The 26,809-nt window shown below is 35.7% G+C and overlaps 5 protein-coding genes across 13 annotated transcripts; 2 read left to right on the top strand and 3 right to left on the bottom strand.

Annotated features, from left to right (window-relative positions):
- Nucleotides 1–383: 383 nt before the first annotated feature.
- Nucleotides 384–6,421, top strand: LOC139772758 (epoxide hydrolase 4). Its single transcript, XM_071706667.1, has 6 exons — nt 384–1,469; nt 3,188–3,312; nt 3,405–3,680; nt 3,796–3,953; nt 4,049–4,303; nt 4,419–6,421. The coding sequence occupies exons 1-6, from the start codon at nt 1,254–1,256 to the stop codon at nt 4,595–4,597; spliced, it is 1,209 nt and encodes a 402-aa protein (XP_071562768.1). The 5' UTR covers nt 384–1,253; the 3' UTR covers nt 4,598–6,421.
- LOC139772756 (organic cation transporter protein-like) lies at nt 3,980–12,238 on the bottom strand. Of its 5 annotated transcripts, XM_071706664.1 has the most exons (10): nt 12,100–12,208; nt 11,184–11,262; nt 7,948–8,231; nt 7,702–7,805; nt 7,428–7,582; nt 7,185–7,353; nt 6,789–7,114; nt 6,409–6,713; nt 6,138–6,274; nt 3,980–6,057 (listed from the first exon to the last, which is right to left on the bottom strand). In XM_071706664.1, the coding sequence occupies exons 2-10, from the start codon at nt 11,218–11,220 to the stop codon at nt 6,033–6,035; spliced, it is 1,542 nt and encodes a 513-aa protein (XP_071562765.1). In that variant the 5' UTR covers nt 11,221–11,262; nt 12,100–12,208; the 3' UTR covers nt 3,980–6,032. The 5 variants fall into 5 exon arrangements, with proteins under 5 accessions (XP_071562765.1, XP_071562762.1, XP_071562763.1 ...); XM_071706661.1 differs by having other exon boundaries at nt 3,980–6,274; XM_071706662.1 differs by having other exon boundaries at nt 3,980–6,274; nt 11,184–11,238; nt 12,100–12,190.
- A 24-nt stretch (nt 12,239–12,262) lies between these two features.
- On the bottom strand, nt 12,263–17,315 carry LOC139772751 (WD repeat and HMG-box DNA-binding protein 1). 2 transcript variants are annotated; one of them, XM_071706652.1, is made up of 15 exons: nt 16,970–17,315; nt 16,765–16,905; nt 16,567–16,681; nt 16,299–16,450; nt 16,095–16,203; nt 15,771–16,013; nt 15,456–15,677; nt 15,060–15,347; nt 14,762–14,978; nt 14,428–14,652; nt 14,086–14,306; nt 13,784–14,026; nt 13,289–13,655; nt 12,814–13,206; nt 12,263–12,395 (listed from the first exon to the last, which is right to left on the bottom strand). In XM_071706652.1, exons 2-14 carry the CDS (start codon nt 16,839–16,841, stop codon nt 12,854–12,856), a joined length of 2,832 nt encoding a protein of 943 aa, XP_071562753.1. In that variant the 5' UTR covers nt 16,842–16,905; nt 16,970–17,315; the 3' UTR covers nt 12,263–12,395; nt 12,814–12,853. The 2 variants fall into 2 exon arrangements, with proteins under 2 accessions (XP_071562753.1, XP_071562752.1); XM_071706651.1 differs by lacking the exon at nt 12,263–12,395 and having other exon boundaries at nt 12,515–13,206; nt 16,970–17,314.
- A 372-nt stretch (nt 17,316–17,687) lies between these two features.
- Tom20 (translocase of outer membrane 20) lies at nt 17,688–19,938 on the top strand. The gene is made up of 4 exons (XM_071706679.1): nt 17,688–17,905; nt 18,228–18,319; nt 18,416–18,589; nt 18,668–19,938. The coding sequence occupies exons 1-4, from the start codon at nt 17,779–17,781 to the stop codon at nt 18,710–18,712; spliced, it is 438 nt and encodes a 145-aa protein (XP_071562780.1). The 5' UTR covers nt 17,688–17,778; the 3' UTR covers nt 18,713–19,938.
- Nucleotides 19,939–20,162: 224 nt separating this feature from the next.
- On the bottom strand, nt 20,163–25,961 carry L(3)02640 (porphobilinogen deaminase-like protein l(3)02640). 4 transcript variants are annotated; one of them, XM_071706670.1, is made up of 9 exons: nt 25,732–25,961; nt 25,521–25,645; nt 25,144–25,265; nt 24,680–24,787; nt 23,204–23,276; nt 22,649–22,832; nt 21,817–22,087; nt 21,423–21,739; nt 20,163–21,274 (listed from the first exon to the last, which is right to left on the bottom strand). In XM_071706670.1, the coding sequence occupies exons 6-9, from the start codon at nt 22,825–22,827 to the stop codon at nt 21,100–21,102; spliced, it is 942 nt and encodes a 313-aa protein (XP_071562771.1). In that variant the 5' UTR covers nt 22,828–22,832; nt 23,204–23,276; nt 24,680–24,787; nt 25,144–25,265; nt 25,521–25,645; nt 25,732–25,961; the 3' UTR covers nt 20,163–21,099. The 4 variants fall into 4 exon arrangements, with proteins under 4 accessions (XP_071562771.1, XP_071562770.1, XP_071562769.1 ...); XM_071706669.1 differs by having other exon boundaries at nt 25,521–25,961; XM_071706668.1 differs by lacking the exons at nt 24,680–24,787; nt 25,144–25,265; nt 25,521–25,645; nt 25,732–25,961 and adding an exon at nt 23,953–24,455.
- Nucleotides 25,962–26,809: the final 848 nt, after the last annotated feature.

The following is a 26,809-nucleotide window of genomic DNA, read 5'->3' as shown; positions in this document are numbered from 1 at the left end:
GCGAGGAAAAGACTTGGAGTTAAAAATGACGAAGCAAACAAAGTTTCCAAGATTTTGGGACTGTTTGTTGAATCATATCATATATACATATTGGCACGAGAATCGTTTCTTTTTAGCACGAATAGTTATTGCATCTTTCGGTCTGCAATAAGAAATAAATAAAATCTTCATAAGATTACCGATTTATATTTTTCTCCGCATATACGAACAGAGAATATCCCAAGAAACATAATGGAAAATATTCTGAGATAATCTCAACTCAAGAAAACGAATTATACAGCAGATACGAGAATTAATTGGAGTAAAATAAGAGATATTATATCCTAAATATTATATTTTTCTTTCTTGTCAGAGTTAAATTTTTAACTACATCGTAGAGAAGTATCTCGCCTTCCTTTCTCCGGTCTAGTCACCCTAAAAAGATTCTTCAGGAAGCTGGATCGAGGATGGTTTGCTGTAGTTTAATAATTTTCTGTTTCTCGCTCGTCCTCCTACAAAGTATCGAACTAAATATCGTGAAATTGAAGCCAGACAGAATCAGCCTTTTACGAAAAGAAATGGTCCTGCAAGTTTGAAAACCTCCAAAAGCACGTCGCCAGATAGATAAAGCAACTTTCGGATCCTCTCCATCGAGGAGGTCCGATAAGGAGATACCTCGTCGCCTCGTGGCCTCTGAGCTCACAACGCACAAAAAGTCCGATCAGTGATAGCCTCTCCACGGTCGTGGAGACATTGGAGAGTGGCCTAGACTCGCCGGACGCGCTGACGAGCCTCGCGAGGCGCCAGATACCGATCTGCGGGGAGATTCATTACATCATTCGGCGTGAAGCGTGATGTGTAAAGTCACCGCGTGATTGGGAAGCTGTTGATACGGCATCTACTATCAATAGTATTATGTTCTTCGTGATCTCTCCCGAGATCGGAGTTCTCTTATCGTTTCTCTTATAATTAGAAGCGTCTCTCGCTTATTCGGCAAAACTGAAAGTATTTTGATAATCGCGCGTGTGTGAGAAATACTCGTCCTCGAGTAGAATACGATTGACGACTCTTCGCCGAGCGTACCGCACGGAACGTGATCTGACATTCTGTTTTGCGCACGTGTCAGCTGCCTGCCAGAGTGCGAGCTCGCACACGGCTACTCGAGCCCGGTTGTTTGTACGGAGAGAGGATTTCGAGTGACGTTGTAAGGAGCTGGTGCCGTCGTCGTACGATCGCAGATCCTCCGAGATCACCCCTTTCGATCGTCACCGATCATGATCGCCGCGGATGACAGGATCGTGCGCGCTTCCACGCGCGAGACGATCGAGCTGCATTTCCTGTCCTTCGTCTACGGCCTGTACCTGATAGTCCGACGGTTCCTCAGATGGATATGGGACCCCAAGAAGTTCTTCATGCTGCAGCAACGGGACCAGCCGCCGCCGTGTCTGGTCGATAACAGCCTCGGCACGCATTCCTACGTCAAGATCAAGGTGAGCTGCGGATGTGTCTGGATCACGCGAGTCCGCGGATAGCGTGAATCAAACTCTATGCAAGATAGAAGATAAGAATGCGTGCGTCTTCGGTGACTTTCGATAACGCCGGTGATAACAGGTTCGAAAAGAATCGCTCACGCTTTTGCTTCTTCGCGACTATAAAATTGTCCCCCGGAGGCAGGGTAAAAGGCGTTTTACGCTCGGCAAAAATATCAAATATCTTCTAAAACGTAGCCGCGAAGACGAACGGGTTCTTCACTTGGAGGAGAAATTTTTAAATGTTTTATTTATCTTGCCAGATTACAGATAGTGTAATTATTACGTAATTATATTTTTAATTGTACGTTTTAGCACGTTATCCCGTTGCTGCGTTAAACTATCTCGCTCTCGACTGTATCTAATGACACGAATCGCGGTGTTTGTGTACTTTGTATGTCGCATATTAATTGTCGCGCTGTTTAAAAGACGATAGATTGACAGCAGTATAGAATGTTCGCAATGTAATTGCAGACGACACTCAAGTAAAGAATAAACACGTTGCACGTTATTGATAAATGGATATTTTTCGCTCGATACACGGCTTCTTGTCTCTGTTTTTTTTTTCGATATTATTAATTATGAATTCTGATAGCAAGTATCGAGATTTGGAGATGTGACCTGTGACGGCTGTGACATAAATAAACGTATAAATAGGGGGATTCTTAATTATACGTCAATACTTCAGTTCTGACGTGATCTGATGTTTACTAATACTATAGCACACTTTAAAAACATAATATACAGTATAATATCGCACATAATAAGATGTGACGAAGGAGTAGGCACTTTGAGAGAATTTTCTTTAACTTTACAACTTAGGAAATGAAGGTCTAAACCGGCCTGCGTTTGTATGACATTTCTTTTTTGGATTGTAATAGTGAATTAGCGAAATTATACTGTATATGATTAAGAAAATCACCCTATTTATATATATAATTTATAAATATATAACATAATAGATTATGTAGTAATTGTATTACAACGTTATACATTATATAATAATTTTCTATAACGAGCATCAATTTCTATAAGCAAATTCAAAGCCGGAAAATTCTGACGGAAAACTAAAATATGTTGGAATCTCACTGCGGATTATCGTAATGATGATTGTGATAATTACGATGACCCGCGGTGAGATTCCAATACATCTTTAAACAAACTCTTTCGCTGATTGTCGCGTGCTTTGAACTTTCTCGCAGAAAATTAGTGTCTGCTGAACAATAAATGTAATATTCAATTAAGTAGTGCTGCGGGATCGCCGGCGCCGGCTGCAAGTTCATTGTCTGTCTCTTTTTATCGGGAGATTTGAAAAATTACGACGATATCAAATTGTTTAGTCTGGAAAACAGACGGAGGATTCCCTCCGTCATCGATGGGGAAATTACAAATCCATAAAGGAGAGCTACCGTTTATGTATACACGAGAGTCTGATGTAATTTAATTTCATTTCTCGATACGCACGCTGTATTATTATGATTTATGCTATCATAATTGCGCCATATCTCTATTGTATTCGCACTGAGCCGCAATTGCCGCAAAGCGAAAAATCGTGAAGGGGAGTTCTTACATAAAGCTCACTTTCTATTTTAAATTTAAAATGTGTGAACGAATTGATATAATTCAGACATTAGAAAAAAAATCCATTTTTTTAAATACATTTATTTCTCTTTACGCAGGGTGTTAAATTCCACTATGTAGAAGCGGGAGATAAGAGTAAACCGCTCGTGTTATTATTGCATGGATTCCCGGACTGTTGGTTAACTTGGAGGAAACAAATCCCATGTCTCGCGGAACACTACAGGTACGTTTGATAATTTATATTCATAAAATATTTCACATAACGCATGTTTTTTAGTGTATTGATTATGATTCACGTTTTCAATGCTGTTCTAGAGTAGTGGCTATAGATTTAAAGGGATTCGGCGACAGCGACAAGCCGCTCAACAAACGATCTTACAAGGTCGAAATTTTAATAAACGAGTTGAAACAATTCATTTTGACTCTCGGCGTGAAGACGTGTAATATAATCGGCCATGATCTAGGAGGACTTCTGGGGTGGTACATGGTCACTCTGCACAGAGACATCGTTTATAAATTCGTAGCCATTTCGAGTCCGCATCCCAATTTTTATTGGAATAGAGTATCAGGAAATTCCGTGTTAGATAGAAAGTAGGTATATCTTCGAAATTATATTCACGAAGATTCATAAGAACTTTGACAAGTGCTATGTAGATGTAAAATTTTATATTTACGCATTTTAATGATAAACAATGTGGCGTTTCAGGTGGATACATTTCAGCAGACTACCGTTTCTGCCAGAAATAGATGCGCTTAAAGAGGATTTGTCTATTATTAACGATATATTTCAACATCTTCAAATATCTCAGGATAGCACGGAGAAAAGTTATGTCGAGGCATATAAATATGCCTTCAGTAGGAAAGGTAAATTAATCTTAATTCTTACAAAATAATTTTTACGTCATATATTATTCTTCTCTTACATTTTACTCAAAAAATCGAAACAATAATTTTTGTAGAAGACTGGACAGGACCGATTAATTATTATCGCAACCTTCAGTTTACAAAACTGAATATAGATAGTGGCGAACAAATTGATAATAAAACGCTGCTTCTAGTCGGAAATATGGATCCTTTTGTAACAATAGAGAGTATCATTCAAAGTGCCGAGCACGTAGAAGTGTCGAGGGTCAAAATCATATCAGAGGCGCAGCATTTTCCGCATCAAGAAAAATCAGACGCCGTAAATAAGGCAATCATTAAATTTCTAATAGGTGAGTTTTATTTCGCCCATTTCTCTTGCATAAAGTTTCCTTACAAAAGTCATATTATTTAATAGATGATAGTATATTGTATGTCTCGCATGTATTGTAATATAAAATGTTTTAGGCACAACTAACTTGACGCCTTCGAAAACACCCGCAAAGAGTCTCGTGTCCTCCTGGCTAGGATCTTTAAGTAACACCGTTAAGTATGGCAATCAGATGATCGACGCTATGCACAAACGAACTAACGACATCGTGAACGTGTTGCCCAATAAAGCACTTTATTTGGGACAAACAAGTTAGATGGTGTTACGTAACATCAGCGTTACGTTATTTAGAACTTTGTACTTTGTTACGAAGAATCTAGATATCCTACCTGCGCTAACGCTGACATATGAAACTCATAAAAGGCTGATTTGGTCCTATTTATTACTTATTTCTTATGTAAGTATATCATTACAAATGGGGATTGCAATTTTTGTGAATGACGAAGTCTCAGTGTATAAAGATTTCTGTCACATTCACTTTTACGGAAGCGATATATCTCGAATTATTTTTAGTATTTTTTATACGTATTCTTGATCTAAGATCTGTATGGGTAATATGTAGTTAAATGAGTTTTTTATAATTGTATATAATCATTATTTAGAAAAAAAAAACAAGAACACTAATGGAAAACGATGTGAAATCTTCGGCATAAATCGTCCAATATTACTTTTTAATATTCTCAATAAAATACCGATATCATTTTCATAATTAAGTAATATTAATATTAATTATATAATTAATGTTAATATTATTTTGTTAATTACGTAATTAATATAATTATATATATATAAAACTATAGAACTATAATAATTATGTACAAAAATACTTCGTCTATATCAAAATTGTAATATTACTTAATATAAGAATTTTACTAGATAAATATATTAGAGGAAAGTCCCCTATTATGAGATAGGATCCTAATATGAGATGGCAGAGTTTTTTCATGGTGGGATCAACAGATGGGACCTATATAGGGCCTTTTAGCTTAACATATCTCATATTAGGATCCTGTCTCATAATAGGGGACTTTCCTCTAATTATATATCGATTAAACATTGTGCAGCAACGGATAAACATAAAATTTTGTTGCATATTTGAATCTCAAAGAGCGTATCGTGAAATGTCGTCTTTATAATAATTTAACACTAAGGCTGATATTTCGTGTGTCGTAAAACAAGCGTACTGATTGACTACAAGATAGAGGATTTCTAGAAACTCGATAATTTCTCTATCTTGCAACCAATTAACATGTTTAAAAAATTTGTCGTTCGACACATAAAATATCAGCCTGAGAAGCGATTTTGTTGAGACTTGTAAAATCATACGTTATCATAAAATGCAATGTACATTATATAAATATTATTGTTATGTAAAATTTGCTGTGTGATACAAAGCATTGGTATCATATATCGATCGTATATATATTTATATATACGAAAAATAATACAAATTATGATGAGAAAGTTCCCTCCTTTTTTAGGCATGAGATTTCATAATTATCTATTATATATTTAAAAATATAATGTATACCAATCTTTTGTACAGACTCAATAACTTTATAAAAAATACTGACACATAGAGTATCTTGAATGGTTGAATTTAATGTGCCGTGCTAAATTATATTTTTATAAAATATTAAATTATGGAAAATTATGCAACCTAATGCATATTTCGCGTATCAATTACCAAGTCAATGTTCTTCCTCGGATTTTTTCCTGAAAGATATAAGATTTTTTGCATATTAACAATATTGTAACATTAATAAAAGTATTTTATAGTATTTATAGCTTCGTACTTTCCAAAATTTTCGGCATCTTCTATTGTCTCTGGCAACTCGCAATTCATCGTTTCCGGCAAAAATAAACAGAGTACGGCACCTATTATCGGCCCTAATCCAAATATTACTGGAGGCAGCCAAGGTTGGATATAGCCCTATAAAATATGTCTTTTTAATCTTAAAACGATAACTCGTTATATATATATATATATATATATATAATAAGACTCTTGGTCACTAATATAAAATTATTTCATTGTAAAAAACATGTACAATACGCATAAATTACCATTGTGGCAATATACGGTGCAATTATACTTCCAATTCTTGCAGAAATACTCCCCAAACCAACGCCAACATTTCTCACGACGGTCGGAAATACTTCACAACTGTACAGATATACTGTGGGAAAGCTAATAGCCATACCCACGAGGCCTAGCGAGGCTAAAAATATCCGGACGGTTGCGTTAGTTATAAGAGTTATCAGAAGTAAACTCACGCCGGACAAGATGTTCCCGCCGATCAAAATCTTTAAACGTGAAACTCGCGATATCAAAAACAGTACTATTACAGTTCCAGGTATTTCCATGGCAGCTGCAAGTCACAATAAATGTTATAACACAATCGCAGAATTTAATCGCAATCCGAAGATGTATTGTTGAATTTTACCAGAAACTGCGACGTTAATGAATATATTGCCGTCGAGATGACCCATGTATTGCGCCAGTCCGAAGAAACACATACCACAGACGAACCAGTTGACGCTCACATATATAGTTTTCAATCTCAAATTTGGAGTTCTAAACAAATGCGAGATATTGTATTTCTCATTGCTTTTTGTCTGTCGGATCGTCGACTGATTCTCATAAGTTTCAAGCGCCAGCTTTACATTTTCCACCGGTATCTTGTTTCGTCCGGCAGCTTTCAGCAAAATTTGTTCCGCTTGTCTGTTTTTGCCCATAGCTAGCAACCATCTCGGTGATTCCGGAATAATCCTATTTTGCAAAACATCGACTCTTAATAACTTTTGCTTTTATAACAGCGTACATATACTTATCTACGTACCAGTAGTACGCTAATAAGAAAATTGACGGTATTGAGACGGCCATTTGAAATCCAGACCACGTAAGTGTCAAATAGGATATCAGGGGATTCATTACATGTCCGATTAAAAATGGTACGTGAAAGAGAACCGACATGATCGATCGCCATTCTACTCCAACAATCTCCATAACTGTAATCGATTAATTTATCAGTCTTATAAATTATACTTTCATAAATTATGTGACTTGCGCTTAATTAACTTACGTAAAACGAAGCTGACGAGCATGGTTCCGCCAGTAGATAGGGCACAAATAAATTTAAGTACCAGGAACAATTCGTACCATGGTGCGAATGCACTCGCGAATCCTGTCACCGATTGCAACGCGATAGCGATCATTAGTGGTTTCTTTCGGCCTATTCTATACAATTAGATATAAGTAAATGTCATTAGTATAAAGTAAAAAAACGTTTTAAATTTATCTATAAAATTACAGCCATTTAAGTTATGATATTGTGCAACGATTTCAAATTAACATACCTGTCAGCCATCATGCTGAAAATTAAATTACCAACGAGCACACCAAACATTGTGCAAGATTGTGCAAAATTCGCCAATTGCTCTCTGTCACATACTAAATTCCACTGAAAAGATTATAACATAATTATTCACATGTATCTCTTTATTATTTTAAATTGGAATACCTTCTCATGATTATCAATTGATTAACTGATCAAAGAAAAATAATACATGAACAAGAAAGTCATTAAATTATACCTAATTTACCTGCGTTATGATACTCTCTCGGAATATTCTCTTATCGTATCGAAAGTGAGTGCATTCTTCTATAGTACCATTCCCAACGTCAACCTCGCATTTCATTGTCATGGATTCGTTAGTTGCTGACAAAGGGGCGATGCATGAAAAATTAGTGGGCGGTGCGAGAAACACGATGGAAAGCTGATGCCAAGCTACTGGAAATTTGACGAGGGAAATCGCCACGGCGATGACGATGTGCCATGGGCCCATGGAGCCCATGGCCTCTTGAACGGGATCCAGTGGTACGAGACCTGAAAGAGAACATATTGCATAGTATTTGACATAAAATAAGAAGGTGTATTTAAGAATGTGGATGCATTTACATTTATTTTTTTATTTTATTTACTTTTATTTATTTATTTTTTAAGAAATCCTTAATTAATCCTTTGCAAACTTATGTCCAGCTGGACTCGATGACGATATAACACTCTATAGTAGTCTTTTGCAGTACTTCAAGCATTCGAATTAAAGAATGTATGATTGTAATTAACACAATATTTTTCTAGAATCTCCATAAGTTCCTTCAAATAGTGCTGCTGGCTAAATTTAATTGAGAACGAAATATCTCATCTTTGTTGATTCATGAGAAGTAATTCGAATCGCAAAGAATTGAACTATGCAGAATATCTCACATAGCAAATTAATCTATGCAATTATTCTGTAAAATTACTCAATACAACTTGCCGAACTTTTGTTTATGCCTCGCGTTACTTGAAAATAAGCGAAACTAAGCGGGGTGTGATATTAATAATGTTTTGATGAGACATTAGCTTCTATCGATCGCTCTATATTGGGCTCTAATCTAAACACACCGCAAGCTCCACAAACCAAATCTAATAATAAGACGTAACATTTCCGCACAATTCGTGGCAATAATAATTAATTAGCACTATTTAATTATCACATTTAGAAGATTTAGCTATTGAAGATTACTCATAAAGCGATTAATAACTCAGCCTTTTTCTTAATCCAACAAGAAATTTTTATCAAACTTAAATCTTGAAAAATATCGCAATTAAAAGATTGTAGAAACAGCAGAGCGGAAAATACAGGTCAAAACTCGCGACAAAACAATTTATTTCTATACCTACGCGTTTCCACGCAATTCCCAGTTCTCTTATGGGAGTATTACATTCTAAATCTGATTGTTAATCTGATTTATTAATCCGCTGTAATTCAACTCGAGTTTCTGTTGGACTCTTTTCTAATCATGATAAAACTTTTACACGTTTTATCCGCCGTTATGACTGACAATGAGTATATCGCAAGCATCGTTTGATTTAGAGACAATATCCGATAAGATTCGTTGCAGCAAACTCGTAAAACTTTCCGAACCAGTATTAGCTAACAGAACATGCACGTCGTAATTAGTGTCATTGCGCCGCGCGTATATCCACGCGGTTATCCATGCGGTTGCAGATGTGCAAATCGGTGTTGCAATAACAGCGTATCGTGTCACCGTTACATATAAAATTGCCCGACGTTAGCCGTCGACTCGCAAACGAAACCTTAGCGCAGCATTTTTATCAAAATCGTATAGAATTACGCTGCTTTAGATGACCTACGCAATTCTCGCATCGGATTTCAGAATAAAATTCCATTTACAATTTAAAACGTATTTTGGGCGATCTATAATTCGCATCAGATATTCCGAATCTATTCTACATAATCTATAATTTTTTTTGTGCCGCTAAAATTATTAACAATATATTAATATAGATTTTATATTATGCATATATTCTGAGTTTTTAATTGTTCTTTGTAGTATACGGCAAATATAAAATTATATATAAATAAAATTCTATTCTGAATTCCGGCGCTAATTATAGAGCGTCTGAAATATGAACTTTGACGAAATTTGAACTTTTGTGCTTCAAGCAACGCAGAGATCAGGAAAAAAGCTTGCAGTTGCAAAGAAATTGCGTAGCCTTGATTATTAATCATCTATTCTGATTAATGACCATTGATTAGTGACAAATAAATTTTGTACGAAAATTTCCTCTTTTTTCTTCTTAAAAAAAAATGTTTCGGTGAAATGCTTCAAACGAAAAGTTATTCTGTTTGAAAAATGGTATTTTTTAACATTATTATGTAAGTTATATATAAGCTTCATCTTCGTTTTTAATTTCGCGTATCGTTTTTATTTCATTGAGAAAAATCGTATCTTAATTATATACAAATTATATCAACAAATTTGGTCTAAAAAATTAAAAAACCAAACACACAATCACAATTAGAATTCGATTATACTCATTACGATATAATTGATCAAATATTGTATCGAGACGCGGATAACGATAGCAGTACCAATACAAGATTACAAAATATACTAAATATTGATTTTGTTTATGTGATTTTACATATATAAAAAAGATTACCGTTTATGCCAGAGTTAGCTTCAACACGTTGGAGAATTCGAGGAAAGATCGAAATATCCAAATCGAAGTTTGTCGGGTTCATCGGGTTTGCATTATTCACAGAGGTCAGGAAACCGATGTCTGTATAATACTAACGCGTTTCCAGAGACGAAAGTTTATTCGATATATAATCATTTTCAAAACGTCATGAAGATAAGTGTTCAAGAAATTGTTTAGAGAAATTAAAATTTTATACTTCTACTACCGACAAATGTTAAGCGCAAACAATTAGCTGCAAATGTCCTCGCTTTCTTGCTCTCGCAATGTATATTCATAGTATGGAAGTGTTTAAAATGCACGCGCTAAAAATGCACAAGCTTTGTAGAGACGCACGTGACGCACGTACAGACACGAATCGCATCTTGGCAGAAAAACGATGGGCTTTAAACAATAAAAAAAAATCTCTGCATCAGCTTATATAGCTAATTCTTTGCAGAACAAACTTTTAATTCCTTTCAACATGCGAGGAATTATATTATAAGCATAAGAACAACATCACCGAATTTATAATTATTTACGTAACATGTTTGCGCATTGTTACGCTATAATTAACGAGTATTATCTCGCAAATGCGATTCGCTTAATGAAATTGAAACGGGCATATGTGCTTATTCGCCGTTTTAAACCGCAAATTATAAAGGTGCGCGATGATTATGATCAAAACAGCGTTACGACTTAAGACGTCACGATTAACAGTAAACATTATTGGCAAAAAATGTATTAAAATAGCGATGTTAAAACAAGGAGCATCGCACAAACGGATAACAATATTATCAATGCCATTACCGATCTCGCGCCAACTTTTCCCGATGTCGGATTGCATTTTTCTTGAATTAAGAACCTGTTACACGATCAATTATTTTCGCTGTAAAACGTATAAAATAATATTAACATTGTAATAAGATACAAAATATTAATAATAACTTTTCTCCATTATTATACGAAGTTAATATTATCTTCGACAAAACGATCGGTATTAAAATATCACTTCGCCTTGGCAACAATTGCAAATATGGGTTTATATCCATATAAAGACTAAAATAATAACTAAAATATGTATGATAAAAAATATATAGCATATATATTATACATTAAATACAATATGAGATATCACCAAACTGTATAATATGTCATATTAATCAATCTTTTATTGCTTATAAATATAGGTAAAATTTATGTTCTTCCGCAATAGATAACACAATCATTCGAAATAGTGTAAATAATGTACATACATTAGAGTAAGGTCAATTGACGTAATCACGTCTTGCGCAAAAGACAGCGGCTTATTTAGAATAAGATTTAATTCCATTATCACCACAAATTCATATAGTTTTACAAGATGCTTTTGAAATGAAAGTGGAATATATATATTGATCATACGTAGAAGAAAAAATTTAGCTCAGCTTTTTCGGCTCAGCTAAAAAAGAAGAGAAGAAACCAATGAAGAATAAATTACATGAATCTCTTGGCATTGTCGCAATAAATCACATTTAAACCGGGGAACGTGAGTGCTCATACATCGCGAGATTATGTACCGTGGAAATTAGCCGTCGCACGGCACGTGCACCGTCGCTATGATGCAATTTAAAGGCACGCATGCCCGTATGCACACTGGCCGTCATCTGATGTATATTTAGCGCGCCGAGTTCTCCGGATGAGTCTTGAAGGCGAACAATTCTGAGGCCCGAGGAGATCAACTTACCTTTCATCGTGCGGCCGATCGCCCACCGTCTTCGCCGAGCACAAGTTTATTTCCGCCGCCACGTATCGCCGTGCTGCCGAGTGCCCGAGAGACTGGAGCAAACTAAAAACGGATCTTAAGTTTGCCACCACGCTGCCTTATCGGCGCGGAAGGGTGAACGTGGGGCAGCGCGCCTGCTTGACACTTGAAAGACACGAATTCATATCCGATCATTATCCACTTATCGCGTTAATACCCTCTCGCCGTTTTAACAAATGACCTGCCTCACCTTCTCAGAGACTTCCGCGCTTCTACACCTAGGAATATACAGCATTAGTGCCATGTGCAAACCTTGCTTTCTTACCATTTCACATAAGTGACACAATGATATAAATAAATACATATTGATACAAGAAGACAAAAAAGACACAAGACGTTTCAGTTGATAGTTTAATATCAAAATTAATTAAAAAATGCGATAAATAAAATTTATTATTATATATTTAATTCTAGAACGTTAAGAGATGCTTGGATTCCTTCGATCTATTTCGCATTAGAAATTCTTTGTTTTCGTGAGGGATACTCGAGGCTAAAAGCGAATTACAGCAAATATATAAATAAATAAAAACGTATCCGAAAAACACTAAACTCTGTAGTCTTAGGCTTTTCTTCGTGATACTAATTTGGAAATATAATAAACTTCCCGTATCTTCATTAAATTGCCAAAAATCTTACAATTTCCACGGTTAAAATGATTTTCGTAGCCGAATAAGATTTACTTGTCGAATGCGAATTCGCTGAGTTTGCTGCTAATAGATCGTTTTGCTTCACTACTGTGTTCGTTGTCTGGACTCGATAATTTTCGTTTCTTGATAAGTTCTGAAGATCCAGCTGCGTTGTCTGCACTTGATTGCGCCAGCTCTTCTTTGTATCGCGTTAAACCGATTTTAGTTAATTCGGCAACATTCACCTCGGGAAATTCTTCTTGCAGATTTTTTTTATTTTTGGCGTACCAATTAACGAACGATTCTTTCTTAGATTCAGTCTTCGATTTTGACTTAACAGGCACGACTTTGGATAAGGCAGGTTTCTGGGGCTTCTCTGGTAAACTGTTCAAGCCAGCTAAACCTATAATAATATAATAAAAGAAAATATTTTTAATAATACAGCAGAAATGTCGTAGAATTAAAAAAGAGTAAATATTATTTACCTTTTGGCGATAGAGACGGACTTCCGGCTTTTAAAAATGGGTTTACTCTTTTTAACGTTTGACTCATGGCCAATGGCTTAATTTCTATCTCTGGTTTTTTAATGGACGGTAAAGACACATCGTCTTCCTCTTGATCATTAATGCTAGAATTACCGTTGGTTGTGAAATCGTCTTGGTGATTTCCCACATCTTCTTCTTTTAAATCTTCGGAATTCGATTTTGCATCAGCGATTGTTTCCAATTTATTTGCCAATGCCACTTTATTTACACGCAAGGCATACCGTATGGCCAAATCTATCACTTTTGTCGACGCAATTTGTTCGCAAATGTCCACTGCGCGATATTCCAAATTGCTTCTGCAGGCAAGCTGATTGCAAAAGATTAAGTATCATCAATTAAATATCAGCAAAGATAATTACAAGATTCAATGTACCAAATTTCTAACCGAAAATACTAGAGTAGAAACGAATGTGTTACCATTCAAGAATTACTTACCGCTATTAGAGTTAACATCGCCTCGGTTTCATCCGACGGACTGCTTCCTATCTCCCACAGTTTACGCTCTTTTTCAGTTTTCTCAGATTCCGGTTCGCAGAGAGGTGCAGATAAAGCTATCTCGGTAATTATCGGTCGCGGAGTTGTCGGCGGATAATAACTACCTTTGCAGAGAATACACCGCATGTTCCGTTCATGTTCGCTCACGCCGATTATAAAATAGTGATCTGCTCTACCTTTTCCCTAAAGCAGAAATTCAAGTTACGTGGACCGCTGGAAAATTCGTTCATAATTTGCCATACCTGCGCATTTGTATCACAAAGCACTCTCCATTGACAAGATCTCTTATCATATATTCTGATAATATCGTCAGAATCCATGATAGTAGGCGAACGAGCGTCTGATAATCCTAACCACATGAGATCCGATGCTGGCGAAAGCGGAAGTGTTAAAGTTTGACTGCGTATATGCGCTCCCTGTATTTGCATCCATAATAGATTTATATTCTGATCACCCGCTGGACCTTTTTACAAAAAAAGAACAGTATTATACACTTTTAAACAACACGTATATAATTAGCTGTTTTCAGTTATCAGATTACTGGGCTTTGCATTATGTGTTAACTAACTAAAAAATTTTCTTACCAATTCCAGCGTGATAAGCTATCACAAGATGATTTCCTAGACCATTCATTGCAACTACAGGCCCGGGCAGAGCTAAAATTTCACGTTGCGTTCCTCCTATCATAAATATTCTTAAATTCCTTCTAGATGTTGCTACTGCAACGAAATTATCACCAGCCGCTAAGCAATCACTTTCCTCTCCTTCTGGCAGATCCAGGATCCATTCTTTATTTCCAGAACCCCAACCTGATACAGAGAAATAACAGTTTATTGTATATATTTATATTTATTCATATATTGTTATGTGAAACATTGATATAATAAATTACCTTATATCTATAATAAAGTAACTAACCTTGCAGAACTATTACGACAATTTTACTAGGACCATCTTCAGAAGCAGCGCAGCTCAGAGCAAGTATTTGGGTAGATAAGGCAGCTAAAGAATGTCGTAGATAATTATTTATGTGCATGCTACGATGAACTGTAACATCATGGAACTCCACCTCAATGCTGCATTCTTCCCCATCCTCTGATGAGAAACATCTAACCATTCCCACATCGTTCCACATCTATAAAAACACCATAAAGAATTAATTTATCTTTAAAGATCATAAGTGTACACGCGTGTAAATCTTATTATTGTACTGCACCATGAAATATGATAATAAATGAGAGGGTGTAGATCCTGGTTGAAAAGACGATTGCACTTTTACGTTAGGCACAAAAGCCTTCGTGTCAAATGTTGGCTTTTCAAAGCCTGCATCGGAATGACTTTTCTGATCATCCTCTAGATTGACGGAGGCTTTAATTTTATTCAGAGATATAATATTTTCGTCATCATCGTCATCATCATCCGGTAGAGCAATATCATTTTCCATTACATCTTCGTTTTTCTCAGAATCCAAGATTGCCTCACTTCCAAGCTTACTAGAGCTTATCTGAAAGAATTATTACAGACATTCTAAATATGTTAAAATTATTGTATTGTATATATACACACATATGTATGAAACATATATGTATATTTAACATGAGTATTCTCTTACCACATCAATGCATCCTAATTTTCCCATTGCATCACAGAATGCAATTTCATTCGAATGATCTATATGCCATACCAATGCAGTGATTTTAGTATTTAGATCTTGCTCGTGTTCGAGATATCCGATCATTTCCTTGGTTTCCACATTCCACACAACTATCTCTCCATACAGTGAACTGGCGGCGATGCGCGTGCCACACTCAGAGAATTTACAAATGCTGAGATCCTATATGAAAATATAAAAACAGGAAAAGTGTTTCATCAATTAACCAAAAAAGAGACAAGAATATTGAGACAAGAAATTGAGGTAGTAGCTTACAGTCTTTAAAGTAGAACATTTCAGTCTACATAATTCCTTCCAAGACGATCTCTCCACGATAACTACATCTTTGTTAGATGGATACGCTAAGCAACTGCCATCTGTACATTTGAAGGAAGGTGTGCAATACGATTTCGCAATAAAAAAGGAGTTAGATTTTGGTACAACGTTATTCCAAACATGTACGGTTCTCTTTTCCTTAATATTCCATACTCGAATAGATCCATCAGCGCTAGAAGACGCCTGGAAATATCAGTTTCAGATGCTTTAAAATATTGCTTTTATCATCGATGAAACATCAGAAAGTGATGCAACGATTCTTACCACAAACTCTTCTTTCGGGTCTAAAGACAGGCCTAAAATTGGTGCTTCATGGCCTTCTAATTCTATACTGTCTGAGGTATTAATGTTAGTAACTTGTATCCTCATATCACTTTGAAAAAGAAGACCAAGAGTTGTTAAAGAGTTGTCAGCATAATAATGTAATAAGTAATATACATAATAAATATAAAATTTGCTCTCACATACCAGGCACCAGATACTATTAAACTACTATTTTTTGCTGTCGCCAGTGCTGAGACCGGCGCTGAAAATCTTGTAACTATTCCCTCCTTCTCTAGATCAGGGTAAGTAAGTATTTGCACCGTATTATTGTCATTTCCCACAAAAATTTTACCATCCTAAAATTAAAAACTTTATTACAGTTTTGTCTCTATCAAACAGTTGTGTCGATCAAGCATTCCTATCATAAGGAATCTCTAGAAGTGCTTGACGATACATGGCACTTATTAAGCACCTTTGAAATGACAGTGATCGCTTGTTCCGAGATGCAGCTGGTGGTCGGATCGTCATCCATTAAATTCAACCAGGATCTAACGTCCCCATCGCATCCACAAGTGACGAGTCCCCTCCTACAATCACAGGCACATTCATCAATAATAACTTTCCGTGACAAATTCTGTATATGTACACAAGAGTAATATACGCGATTTACTTTTCACCGGAATAGTAGCAGACATCGGTGTGCCCTTCTTGATGAGCATATCGCGTAGGTTTCCTTATCAATGACATGTTTACGGGTTACCGCCAAGATTCACGTGATAAACTATCGAAGGCACTTGTATTTCTCGTCACCCTACAAACATTTCAGAATACCTGTTAGCTTGCTGACATGCAAAATATAAAACAAATGTACGAACCGTTCTTATAAGAAACGTATCCTCGCGACGTTCATCCACTTTTCATATTTAGTCGTGTAATAATGCGCGCCGTTTTATCCGCATGTTTACTCCACATGCCACTCCATGTGATCTCCCTCCATTTTCCCCTTTTCCCGCAAGGTGTGGGAATGCAGAGCCTTTTCAAGCAAAAGAAGCGTAGAATAAAAAGAAAATCAGATCTATTTATTTTTTCACCATCTAAATTACACGCATTGGAAAAATATATATGAATACGAAATAAATATATAAATATAAATAAATTTGGCAGCGGAGAAACTAAAACGCTTTCTTTCGATGAGTTTCGGGACACACCGTCCGAACTTGTCCAATGAGACGCGAGCTGTCTGTAAAAATATTTTAATTAATTTCTTCAGAATCTCCAGAGAATTATTAAAATAATCGGAAGAATATATTTTTACAGAAAGATAGCGAAAATTACTGAAAATAATATTTATTAATATAATTTGATATGAATTCTGAAAGATAGTACGCGATCACGGAAAATTAGGAAAATCATCAGGAAAATGTATTCCGATAATGATTCGAAAATATTATTGATTTTCTTCGGTCTTCAATTTCGTCCGGACGGAGATTTTGTACGAAATCGAATGAAATTCCAATCCGCGATCTAGGGCTTTCATCGAACTCAAGTTGACGCGTCTGCGTGCAAACATTGCGCGGGCACGTTCAGCGCGCACGACGGGAAAAGCAACCTTTTCCATGATGGCCGAGGTTTCGACAAGGGTCTCGTGAATTCTCCGCAATACACCGGTGATTTGTATATTAGAATGACCATGATTTCCAAAACCGCGGTCGGCATTGCCGTCGGCATCGCCGGTATCCTCGTCGGCTACTGCTTCTACTTCGACCAGAAACGCCGCAGCGATCCCGATTTCAAAAAGAAGCTCCGCGAACGTAAGCCTCAGACTTTTTTCCCTCGCGGCTCGCGTGCACACTCGGCACGCGTGATCTCGTTGCGGTGACGTACGTTTCTAGATAAACCAGGCACGTTTGTCGGAACGATTTTTCTTGATAACTCGCACCACGTCGATTGTGCTACGGTCCATTTTATGTTCACATTGAGAGGTGCTATTTATATACTAAGAATCTTCCCGTTATAATATTGATTATTGCATTAGAATTGCAATTGTACACAACATTCCGCAGTGTCCGGGATTATAAAAAATTTACGTAGCTCTTGTTTCTCCATGGGGAAAATTTTATTTTTATTTCATAGGTAGAAGAGCCAAGAAGCATGCGCAGAAGGCTTCCTCCAAGATACCGGACTTGAAGGATCATGAATTGGTGCAGAAGTTCTTCTTGCAAGAGGTAAAACTTGCTGTCAATTTTACCGTGTGCAAATATATCTATATAGCTTTAATCTTTTTAGGTTCATTTAAACATTTAACATGTTACACTGTTTAGGTACAACTTGGGGAAGAATTGCTGGCCTGTGGCGAGATAGACGGTGGGGTCGAGCACTTGGCTAATGCAGTGGCAGTCTGTGGACAGCCAGCCCAGTTGTTGACAGTTCTTCAGAAGACTTTGCCGCCACCAATTTTCCAGATTCTGGTGCAGCGACTACCCGTCGTCGGCCAGGTACGGATTTGTTTAAAAGAAAATATTGTTGAAATGAGGTAACATTCTTTTTTATTCTGCCTGCTTTTTTTTTTACAGAAGATAGCATCACAAACTCAAATGGCGGAAGAGGACGTTGAGTAGAGGAATATAAAATTTCGTTGACAATTCTTAAATAAAATCTGAAATTAGTAAAGAGTCTGCTCATTTTTGCACAATATGGGTGCGAATATAGTTTACGTCTAAAAAAATCCTACAATTATACAACTTGTTCCCGTATTGAACTTCCATCTTGGTAGATGTGTGTAACAACCGTAAGAAATTTTTACAAATATTCAGTATTTTATTTTGTTATAAGCGGATTTTTATATCCGTTTATTTAAATAAAATAAATTTTAATCGAACAGCGATTCTGACAATTTTTGACAGATGTTAAGCTTATAGAATAGAATATTCTGATATCAAATCAAGATTTAATTTCTCCGCGATGTTAATTGCATTATTGTATGTTGTTAGAAGATATAAAGATCTTTCTAGTTCACATAAGGCTCTAAATATCTCCACGAAAAGTATATTCGATACAAAATCTTGCACGTTAAAATATTTATAATTTTAATAGATTTAAAATGTGTGAAATATGATTGTGTATGTAGTCACTTGTTCTTATTTGTATTGATTTTATATTCTGAGAAAAATGTGAAATTTATCCTTAATGGCCCACGTTTGTTTACATATCCTATTTTTACCATTAATATTTTCTAATCCCAAGAAGAAATTTTGGTGTTTCATGTACATGATATGTAATTGTTTTGTTACATATTAAAGTTAAACAAGTTATTATACAAGTTTTATCAAAACATGATAAATTTCTAAGCAGATTACATAAAGCTCTAGTCCGATTCCGAACAACATGTCACGTATGTGTTCAGGGAATTGACGCTAATAAAAAAATTAGTAATATTTGTTATATGTTTTGATTAGCTATGTTTAATAGAATACGTTGTCACTATCACATTTGCAATACTGATGAGCATATACGTTGCCTTGCCTTAGTGTAGTAAATGTGGAAAAGTGACTTGTACAACACTGTAATCTACGAATCCAATTGTAATCTTGTACAATTATTGTAATCACCTAACTATGATGTTGACATCTAGTATGTTGCTCATTCATTACAAAAATATGAACAGTTTATCTAGTGTCAGATGCATTATTATATTCTGGAGGCATTTACAAAAGTATATACAGTTGGAAGATTACTGTAAGTCTTCTGATGCGTATCGCTATAAATATACATATACGTATTTTGTAGATAAAACCTCTGTCGCTATAAATTATTTTAAATATAAATATACGTTGTTATATCCGAAGATATTTAACTCTCTTTTTCTCTAATATATAATAAACAATTCAGATAGTTTTGGTATGAGAAATTATATTCTTATAAAAGATGTTATTCTAAAAAAAAAATAGTTTCTATACACATAATATATATTTGAAATTCTATCAAATAAACACAAACTGAAGAAATAAAATAGATATTTACTGTGCGCGATCTTACATTAAATTTCTGTTTGAAATAAGATGGTCGAGATAAAATATAAAACTTCTTTATTTATATATAATAACGTTATGTATAAATTTTTTCTATTATAGTTCCCCACATTTGTAATTATATGTCTACAAAGTGTTTTACACAAGAAACATCTTTATGATCGGCATATATATATATATATATACGCATAAATAATAGACGGAAAACCCAATTATGAAATTATATAATGTTCTTACTTAATACCTTGTAATTTTATATAAGATGTTAATAATACCTCACAAAATGTAAAATAATCAAAAATCAATTTAATTTCTTAAAATAAGACAAAAAATTCAACAGAATCAGAAATATATATACTCGTGAGCTACATGTTTAGAAATTGTGCATGTACAAATTTGATTGTTATAATTTGTTTAACGCAAACGGGATTATGTACATATATCACGTTGATTGTTACATGATCTATACATGGCAGTGTTTTGCAATAAACTATTATTTTCAGTAATAAAATTTCTATGTAATATTTGCTTCGTCAACAATAATTATGGATTATTTGTATAACAATAAATTGAACATATAATCCTTACATCACTCGTACAATTAATCAAAACAGACATACATCATATAAGAATTTCAGTGATTTATATTACATACCATTATATGATTATTTCCAATATTTTTCACTGTTATAATTACAATTATTTTTACCAATTCATTAAATAGAATAAACAAAATGTGTACGAGATACGCAAAAGCAGGACTCAGAAAAGCAACAATACAAAAAACAATACGATTTGTACTTTAATCGAGTTTTCCATCTTGAGCATATACAAGTAGAAATGTACGATGGATATCCACAGTCATCGGGCATCAATCGGTGAATTATTGATAATTGTCACTTTTTTTTACATTAACATACATTCTAAGCGCACATTTGCAGCCACAGGAACCAAAATACAAATTATATTTGACACAATTATTTTGAATCTAAGACTTCATTTCTAGCTTGTGACATTACGTCGAGAGCATTTTTCTTTATAAGACTGTTGGCCAATTTTATACCAAGCTGTTCTGCAGCAAAAAGACTTACACTGCTTACTTTATTGGGAACAACGCTACTGTAAAGGCGGGGTTCCTGATATGGGCATTTCCTATTGTAAGAAAAAAAAAATTAAATATAAAATTAATAAAATTTGCATTCTGCTCAAAAATATCCAAAAATATACATTGGTAACATGGAGTCGATATCAACATGTGCGAATCTTATTACTAAACATTTAAAAATCATGTTTAACTCACCGAGGAGGCTCACCATCATCATTGGGTAAATAAAATTTGCTTTTCACAGTATCGGTAACCAAAGTTTGACCATCTAGAGACCATACAGCACCGGTAATCGTCAACTCGTTCTTTTTCAAAGATGAAGACACTGCGACTGGTGCGGAACAACCGCCACCAAGAGTTTTTAGAAATGAACGCTCGCATACGCATCTCAATGTGGTTTCTAAATCAAACAACGATTCCAAGAGAGAACGTGTTTCCCAATCGGATTCTCGACATTCAACACCCAATGCACCCTGGCCGACAGCGTAAAGAGCTTCCTCGGGTTCCAGAAGCTAGAAGAGTACGTATATTAATCCAAGCAAATTTTACAGAATACCAAAGTTGAATGCGAGATAAGAGATCATCATACCTGACTTATCCTGTTTTCCCAGCCCATCCTTTTTAAGCCGGCAGCAGCTAATATTATCGCGGCGTAGGGGCCATTTTCATCATCTAGTTTTTTCAATCTCGTGTTCAAGTTACCGCGAATGTTCTCTACCTTTAAATGCGGCATATTCCGTGACAATTGCGCGGACCTACGTAAAGAACTAGTACCTATGACACTACCCTTTGGCAATGATGATAATGTCTTATCTTTGTACTTCTTCGACATAACCACCGCGTCGCGTGGGTCTTCACGTCTACAAAAATACGTTATCTATTGGCATTGATAAATATTAATATCAAATTTTTTATAGTCTAATGTATATATTTAAAATATAAATATCGGATATTTCATAAAGAATTTATTTATTGCAAGTGAAAAATTTATACACAGATCTGGCAACTATCGTTTAATAGCTTAAGCAAATAACTTGAAAGTAAATTATCATATTTATTTTAATGACAAGCTTGAAAATTAACTAGAATTGATAATGATATGAAAGCAATCGAGGTCGCAATTCTCATGTTGCAAGTGACTGATATTGCATATAGTTTAAGCACGTATTGTTTTGGAGTATCAATAGAGAATATTCTACAGGCAGATGTTTCTTTCATAAGCACGATAGCACACGTATGTGCATTTAAATTTTAAATAGAGTCTCCATCTTGGAGCAGTGAGGCATGTGCAAAATAGCAAAGTCAGCACTTGCTAAGGAGAAACAAGATAGCACAGACAAATATAATATTACAATTAATTTATGACAGAAAAGCTAGAATTTTTCAAAGTTCCAAACTTACTGTCAGAAAAAAAAACTTACTTTAATATTGCACCTAGGGCCATTCCTGCCGGCAGTGTCGTTGGCAAATCTTTCAATGAGTGCACCACAAAATCAATGCGACCATTTTCCAAAGCTATCTCCAGCTCCTCGGTAAACAGGGACTTCTCGCCGATCTTCGGTAAAGACTTGTCCAGAATCTTATCCCCTTTAGTATCCATCGTTACTGCAATGATTACGATTTGATAAAATAAAAAGTTTCTAATTTCATAGAAGCACATATACAGTTTAATATATATACATGTTCTTTTGCTGACAAATAAATATAATAAGATAAAGAGCACTTCATTATATGCCAGTCATGGAACATGTGTGAGAAAGCTATATTTATCACAAGTACTTCAAATGCTTATGTAGTGATATGCAGTCAAACGGAGGAAAAGAAGTCAAGAGATTATCACGTATGATATTCGAAAAATTGTGAAATCTAAACTCTTAAACTTCTTCAAATTTATTAAAGTTACACCGAGAATAACTGATACAACAGCCAATGATGCGTACCATTGTATTGGATATTGCATACGCATATTTGCCTACCTATTTCGAATTCTTTTTTTGGATGAACTTCTGTCAGGCATTGTATCACGTGTCTGGTTTGTATCAAGGCCAACTAAAAGAGTGTAAAAAATACATTATTCACCGAGATAGAAAAAGACGCTTATTTGCAATGTAAAAATCAAGCCGTATAATAAAATACAATAAAAAATATATATAATTACATGTAAATTAATTGTAATAATAAAATATATAATATACAAAATTATATAGTGCTATAACATTTTAATGACATTTAGAAAAAACTAATTAGAAAAAACTATTTAGAAAGAATTATTTAGAAAAAACTATTTTGCAATATCTCTTGGATAAAAGATTAAATACCGAATCATTGTAAATCGTCAGACAAAGAAAAAAAAATAAAAAAGTCGCTGAGTAATCTCGCGCAAAGAGGCACGAGCAGACGAGCACCGTCAAGACGCGCAGCACTTGATTATATAAAATTAACAATTGTCATATCCATAAGAAATGACTTGCATATATAGAGTCAGTTGTTAGCAGAAAGAGCACGGGGATAATTGTTGACGTAATAACATAATTACATGATTACACGCTCAAAAGCGTAGACACGCGCAGCCGCTCTCGCGATCGAGAGCGCAACGGAAGTTAGGAAACTTCATATGAGGATCGTCGATCGATATCAGACACATCTGTTCGCGCGACCCACGGTTTTCCTGCCTCCCAAAACTAATTTTCCTATCGGATGGAAAAGCGAAAGTTCGCAGACTTACCTCGCTTTTTCGAGATCCAACTTTGATTACGTCACGTTTCTTATCGTTGTCCATCGTCCACGTTTCGGACACTAGGTATAGTCGATCGTGTAGCTTTGAAATGTATTAGGTACGAGACATGAAGATCGAGAGATAAAGATTGGAGAAGGGAAGTGAAGGAGAGAGAAGGAGAGAGAAAGAGAGAGACTGTAATCAGGTCGAGGCGTCGAGGAACTGCGAGGAACGTGAGCACTTTCACTGGGAACCGCGCGCTTAACCTTAATGACTTTTTGCGCTTTTGCGAGCGAGTTGCGCGAAGAAAGAAGGTAAAAACGAGATGGGGGATAATGTGCGTGGGGTTAAAGTTACGTTCTTTCACAGTCACTGGCACTGCAGCAGAATGTGAAATTGATTAGGGAAGATCTGGAGGAGCGACGGTGATGGAAACTATACTGCCGTCATGGTGAACGCAACGCGACTGAACGCGACTGACAATCACTGACAGTGATGGTTTCTAAAGCCTTGTGTACACGATACACGAATTGAACCTGTGGCGACATCTATTAGCGCGCCAGCAAAACTCATCTTCGTCGTTGCACCAACTGTTCGCTGTCGCGCTAATAGATGTCGCCACAGGTTCAATTCGGTAATCGAATTCGAAACCGAGTGAGAGACGCGAGAAGTTGCCGTATTGGACAATCGTCGCTGACGTCCAGGGAACCGGGGGACCAGGAGGGGTAGTACATACCTCTGGCACGTGCCTCTGCGTAGGGGGTTTTTTCAAATTCCTCGCAATCTTTGCCCGTCAGTATTTGAGGAATGCAATTCTGCTGAATCGGCGTTGGCTTTTTTAAACCTATTAGAGAGGGAAACAAACAAATAGCTGTATAGTTTCGTCAATTTAGCAAAGTTTAACGTCCTGAATATTATTAGAGCAGGGAAGAAAAGAGACAGTCTGTATTTCGAAAAATAATTACCGAAGGTAAAACACGGAATTCTATATTTCTTTTAATTAAATAAATTTAATAAAAAAACACGTTTAATTTCTTGAAAGTATACTCTATTTACTGAACACAAGAATTCAAAATAGAATTTAAAAAATTAAACTCTTTTTTAATTTCTACTCTCTGACTATCTTTACTATTCGATTGAAAAACCGATTGGTTAAACTTTCCGCGAAAGACACAATATGTATAAACCAATTATATTTACCGCATGTTGTTCCGCCGGCGCCTGATGCCTCTTCCAGGCCTCCACCTCCTCACAGGCTGCTCGGGATGTCACTCGTGTTCCCCTCGATGCGAAGATGATGCTCCTTCCCGCGCGGATATTTTCTGTAACATAAAAATAATCGAATCGATTAAATACGTGTCACGCGCATCGAACATCTTATTCGTTATTCAGATTAATATTATATTTTAAATTACTTCTTCGAAAAAAGATTCTACGTTAGAATCAACTTGAATCAAATTTTTCAAAATATTTTTTTTTACTAATTTAAATTCCGAAACACGGTTTAATGTAGGAACTGAATAAGCACAAAGAGGGATTCTATAATATCTTTAAAAAAAATGAAAAGTAACACTTACCAGAAGTGTTGGTACGCCGATGCCCGATGCCTATCCTAGGCCTCCTCCTCCTCTCAGGCTGCTCGGGATGTCAGCTTCGCAGGATTCCCTCGCTGCTCCGATGTCATCTTCTGCGTCGTTATTTTCTGAAACATTCAAATGAACGATTCGATTAAAGCGTTCGGGGAGACGCTATTAGCGCTGACAACGTCATTCTATCTCTGTTACTTACTGAAAGTTGAACAAAGACAGAGCACGCTTATAGCGCTAAAAGCGCGCTCCCCGTAAGTAACTTTGTAAGCGTGGTGTCGTTCCGCAGACAACGCGACGCGATTACCGTGTAGCCTAACTAACTTTCGAGGCCGGGTCGTTTGTCGCTAAGCAGACACAACGCGACGCGATTACCGTGTAGCCTAACTAACTTTCGAGGCCGGGTCGTTTGTCGCTAAGCAGACACAACGCGACGGGAGCGCCGGACCCCATTGTACCCTTCACTCCCAGCGAACTGGGAGGAGGGTACGGTGTGCTCTTAGACCCTGTACCTCCCCACCGGGCCCTCCCTTCGGTAAAGCCGAAGGTACTGCCCCAGTGGATCGTTGATACAGGGAGCCCTCTCACCACTGCAAAGTGGCACACCACGAGAGGGAGATTTTTTACACGCTTAGGCCCAGTTCAACAGTGGCCAGTTAGCTTAACTAGTAGTTAATTCTCACTCTCCGTCTCTTTCTAACCTTTGAGGTTAGAAAGAGACAGAGAGTGAAAGTTAACTACTAGTTAAGCTAACTGGCCACTGTTGAACTGGGCCTTAATGTAAGATATAAAATTAAAATAGTATAAAATTATATATGTATAATTCTATATGTATACATACATAAGGTATTATACATATATAATTTCTTTTTATATTAATAAAAGACTAATATAATATCGATAAAATCAATAAAAAATAAAATAATTATATATATTATTTTTTAATCTGTATATTATAATAATCTTATTAACAGTCTTTTCTAATAGTTTGAGAAAGTTCTCAAAGACATCAATATTATATTTTTTTTAAATAAAAAATCAATATCTTTCTCCTAAAATTCTATGTATAAAATTATATGTAGAATACCTATATATAAAATCTTAATTCTGATTACGTTAGATATTAATAAAAATAGATTTCTTAAATAATTACTGCGAAATGTGCGCGTATTATCAACAAATGAGTTTGAAACAAAGTTTTATCGATCGCGCAAAGTATATTTTCGGCGAATCGGCGTCCTCTGGTGACTTCCGATTGAAGATTCGTGACAATCTGGCTG

The sequence above is a fragment of the Temnothorax nylanderi genome, unplaced genomic scaffold (assembly GCF_030848795.1).
Source record: "Temnothorax nylanderi isolate EJ_2023f unplaced genomic scaffold, tnyl_v1.0 TNYL_tig0053_pilon, whole genome shotgun sequence".
Lineage (NCBI taxonomy): Eukaryota > Metazoa > Arthropoda > Insecta > Hymenoptera > Formicidae > Temnothorax > Temnothorax nylanderi.
The sequence above is the reverse complement of the archived record's forward strand: the minus strand, read 5'-3'. Positions and strand labels throughout refer to the sequence as shown.

What these genes read in the sequence shown, in the direction of transcription:
- LOC139772758 (XM_071706667.1), top strand. Translation starts at nt 1,254, where the DNA reads ATGATCGCCGCGGATGACAGGATCGTGCGCGCTTCCACGCGCGAGACG. An exon ending in AATTCCGTGTTAGATAGAAA is followed by an intron (nt 3,681 to 3,795) that starts GTAGGTATATCT and finishes GTGGCGTTTCAG; the next exon opens with GTGGATACATTTCAGCAGAC. An exon ending in ATATGCCTTCAGTAGGAAAG is followed by an intron (nt 3,954 to 4,048) that starts GTAAATTAATCT and finishes TAATTTTTGTAG; the next exon opens with AAGACTGGACAGGACCGATT.
- LOC139772756 (XM_071706661.1), bottom strand. Translation starts at nt 11,220, where the DNA reads ATGCAATCCGACATCGGGAAAAGTTGGCGCGAGATCG. An exon ending in GAAAAGTTGGCGCGAGATCG is followed by an intron (nt 8,232 to 11,183) that starts GTAATGGCATTG and finishes GTTCTCTTTCAG; the next exon opens with GTCTCGTACCACTGGATCCC. An exon ending in GAGAGAGTATCATAACGCAG is followed by an intron (nt 7,806 to 7,947) that starts GTAAATTAGGTA and finishes TAATCTTTTCAG; the next exon opens with TGGAATTTAGTATGTGACAG.
- LOC139772751 (XM_071706652.1), bottom strand. Translation starts at nt 16,841, where the DNA reads ATGTCATTGATAAGGAAACCTACGCGATATGCTCATCAAGAAGGGCAC. An exon ending in AATGTTCTACTTTAAAGACT is followed by an intron (nt 15,678 to 15,770) that starts GTAAGCTACTAC and finishes ATTTTCATATAG; the next exon opens with GATCTCAGCATTTGTAAATT. An exon ending in TCCGTCTCTATCGCCAAAAG is followed by an intron (nt 13,207 to 13,288) that starts GTAAATAATATT and finishes ATATTATTATAG; the next exon opens with GTTTAGCTGGCTTGAACAGT.
- Tom20 (XM_071706679.1), top strand. Translation starts at nt 17,779, where the DNA reads ATGACCATGATTTCCAAAACCGCGGTCGGCATTGCCGTCGGCATCGCC. An exon ending in AGAAGTTCTTCTTGCAAGAG is followed by an intron (nt 18,320 to 18,415) that starts GTAAAACTTGCT and finishes TACACTGTTTAG; the next exon opens with GTACAACTTGGGGAAGAATT. An exon ending in GACTACCCGTCGTCGGCCAG is followed by an intron (nt 18,590 to 18,667) that starts GTACGGATTTGT and finishes TTTTTTTTACAG; the next exon opens with AAGATAGCATCACAAACTCA.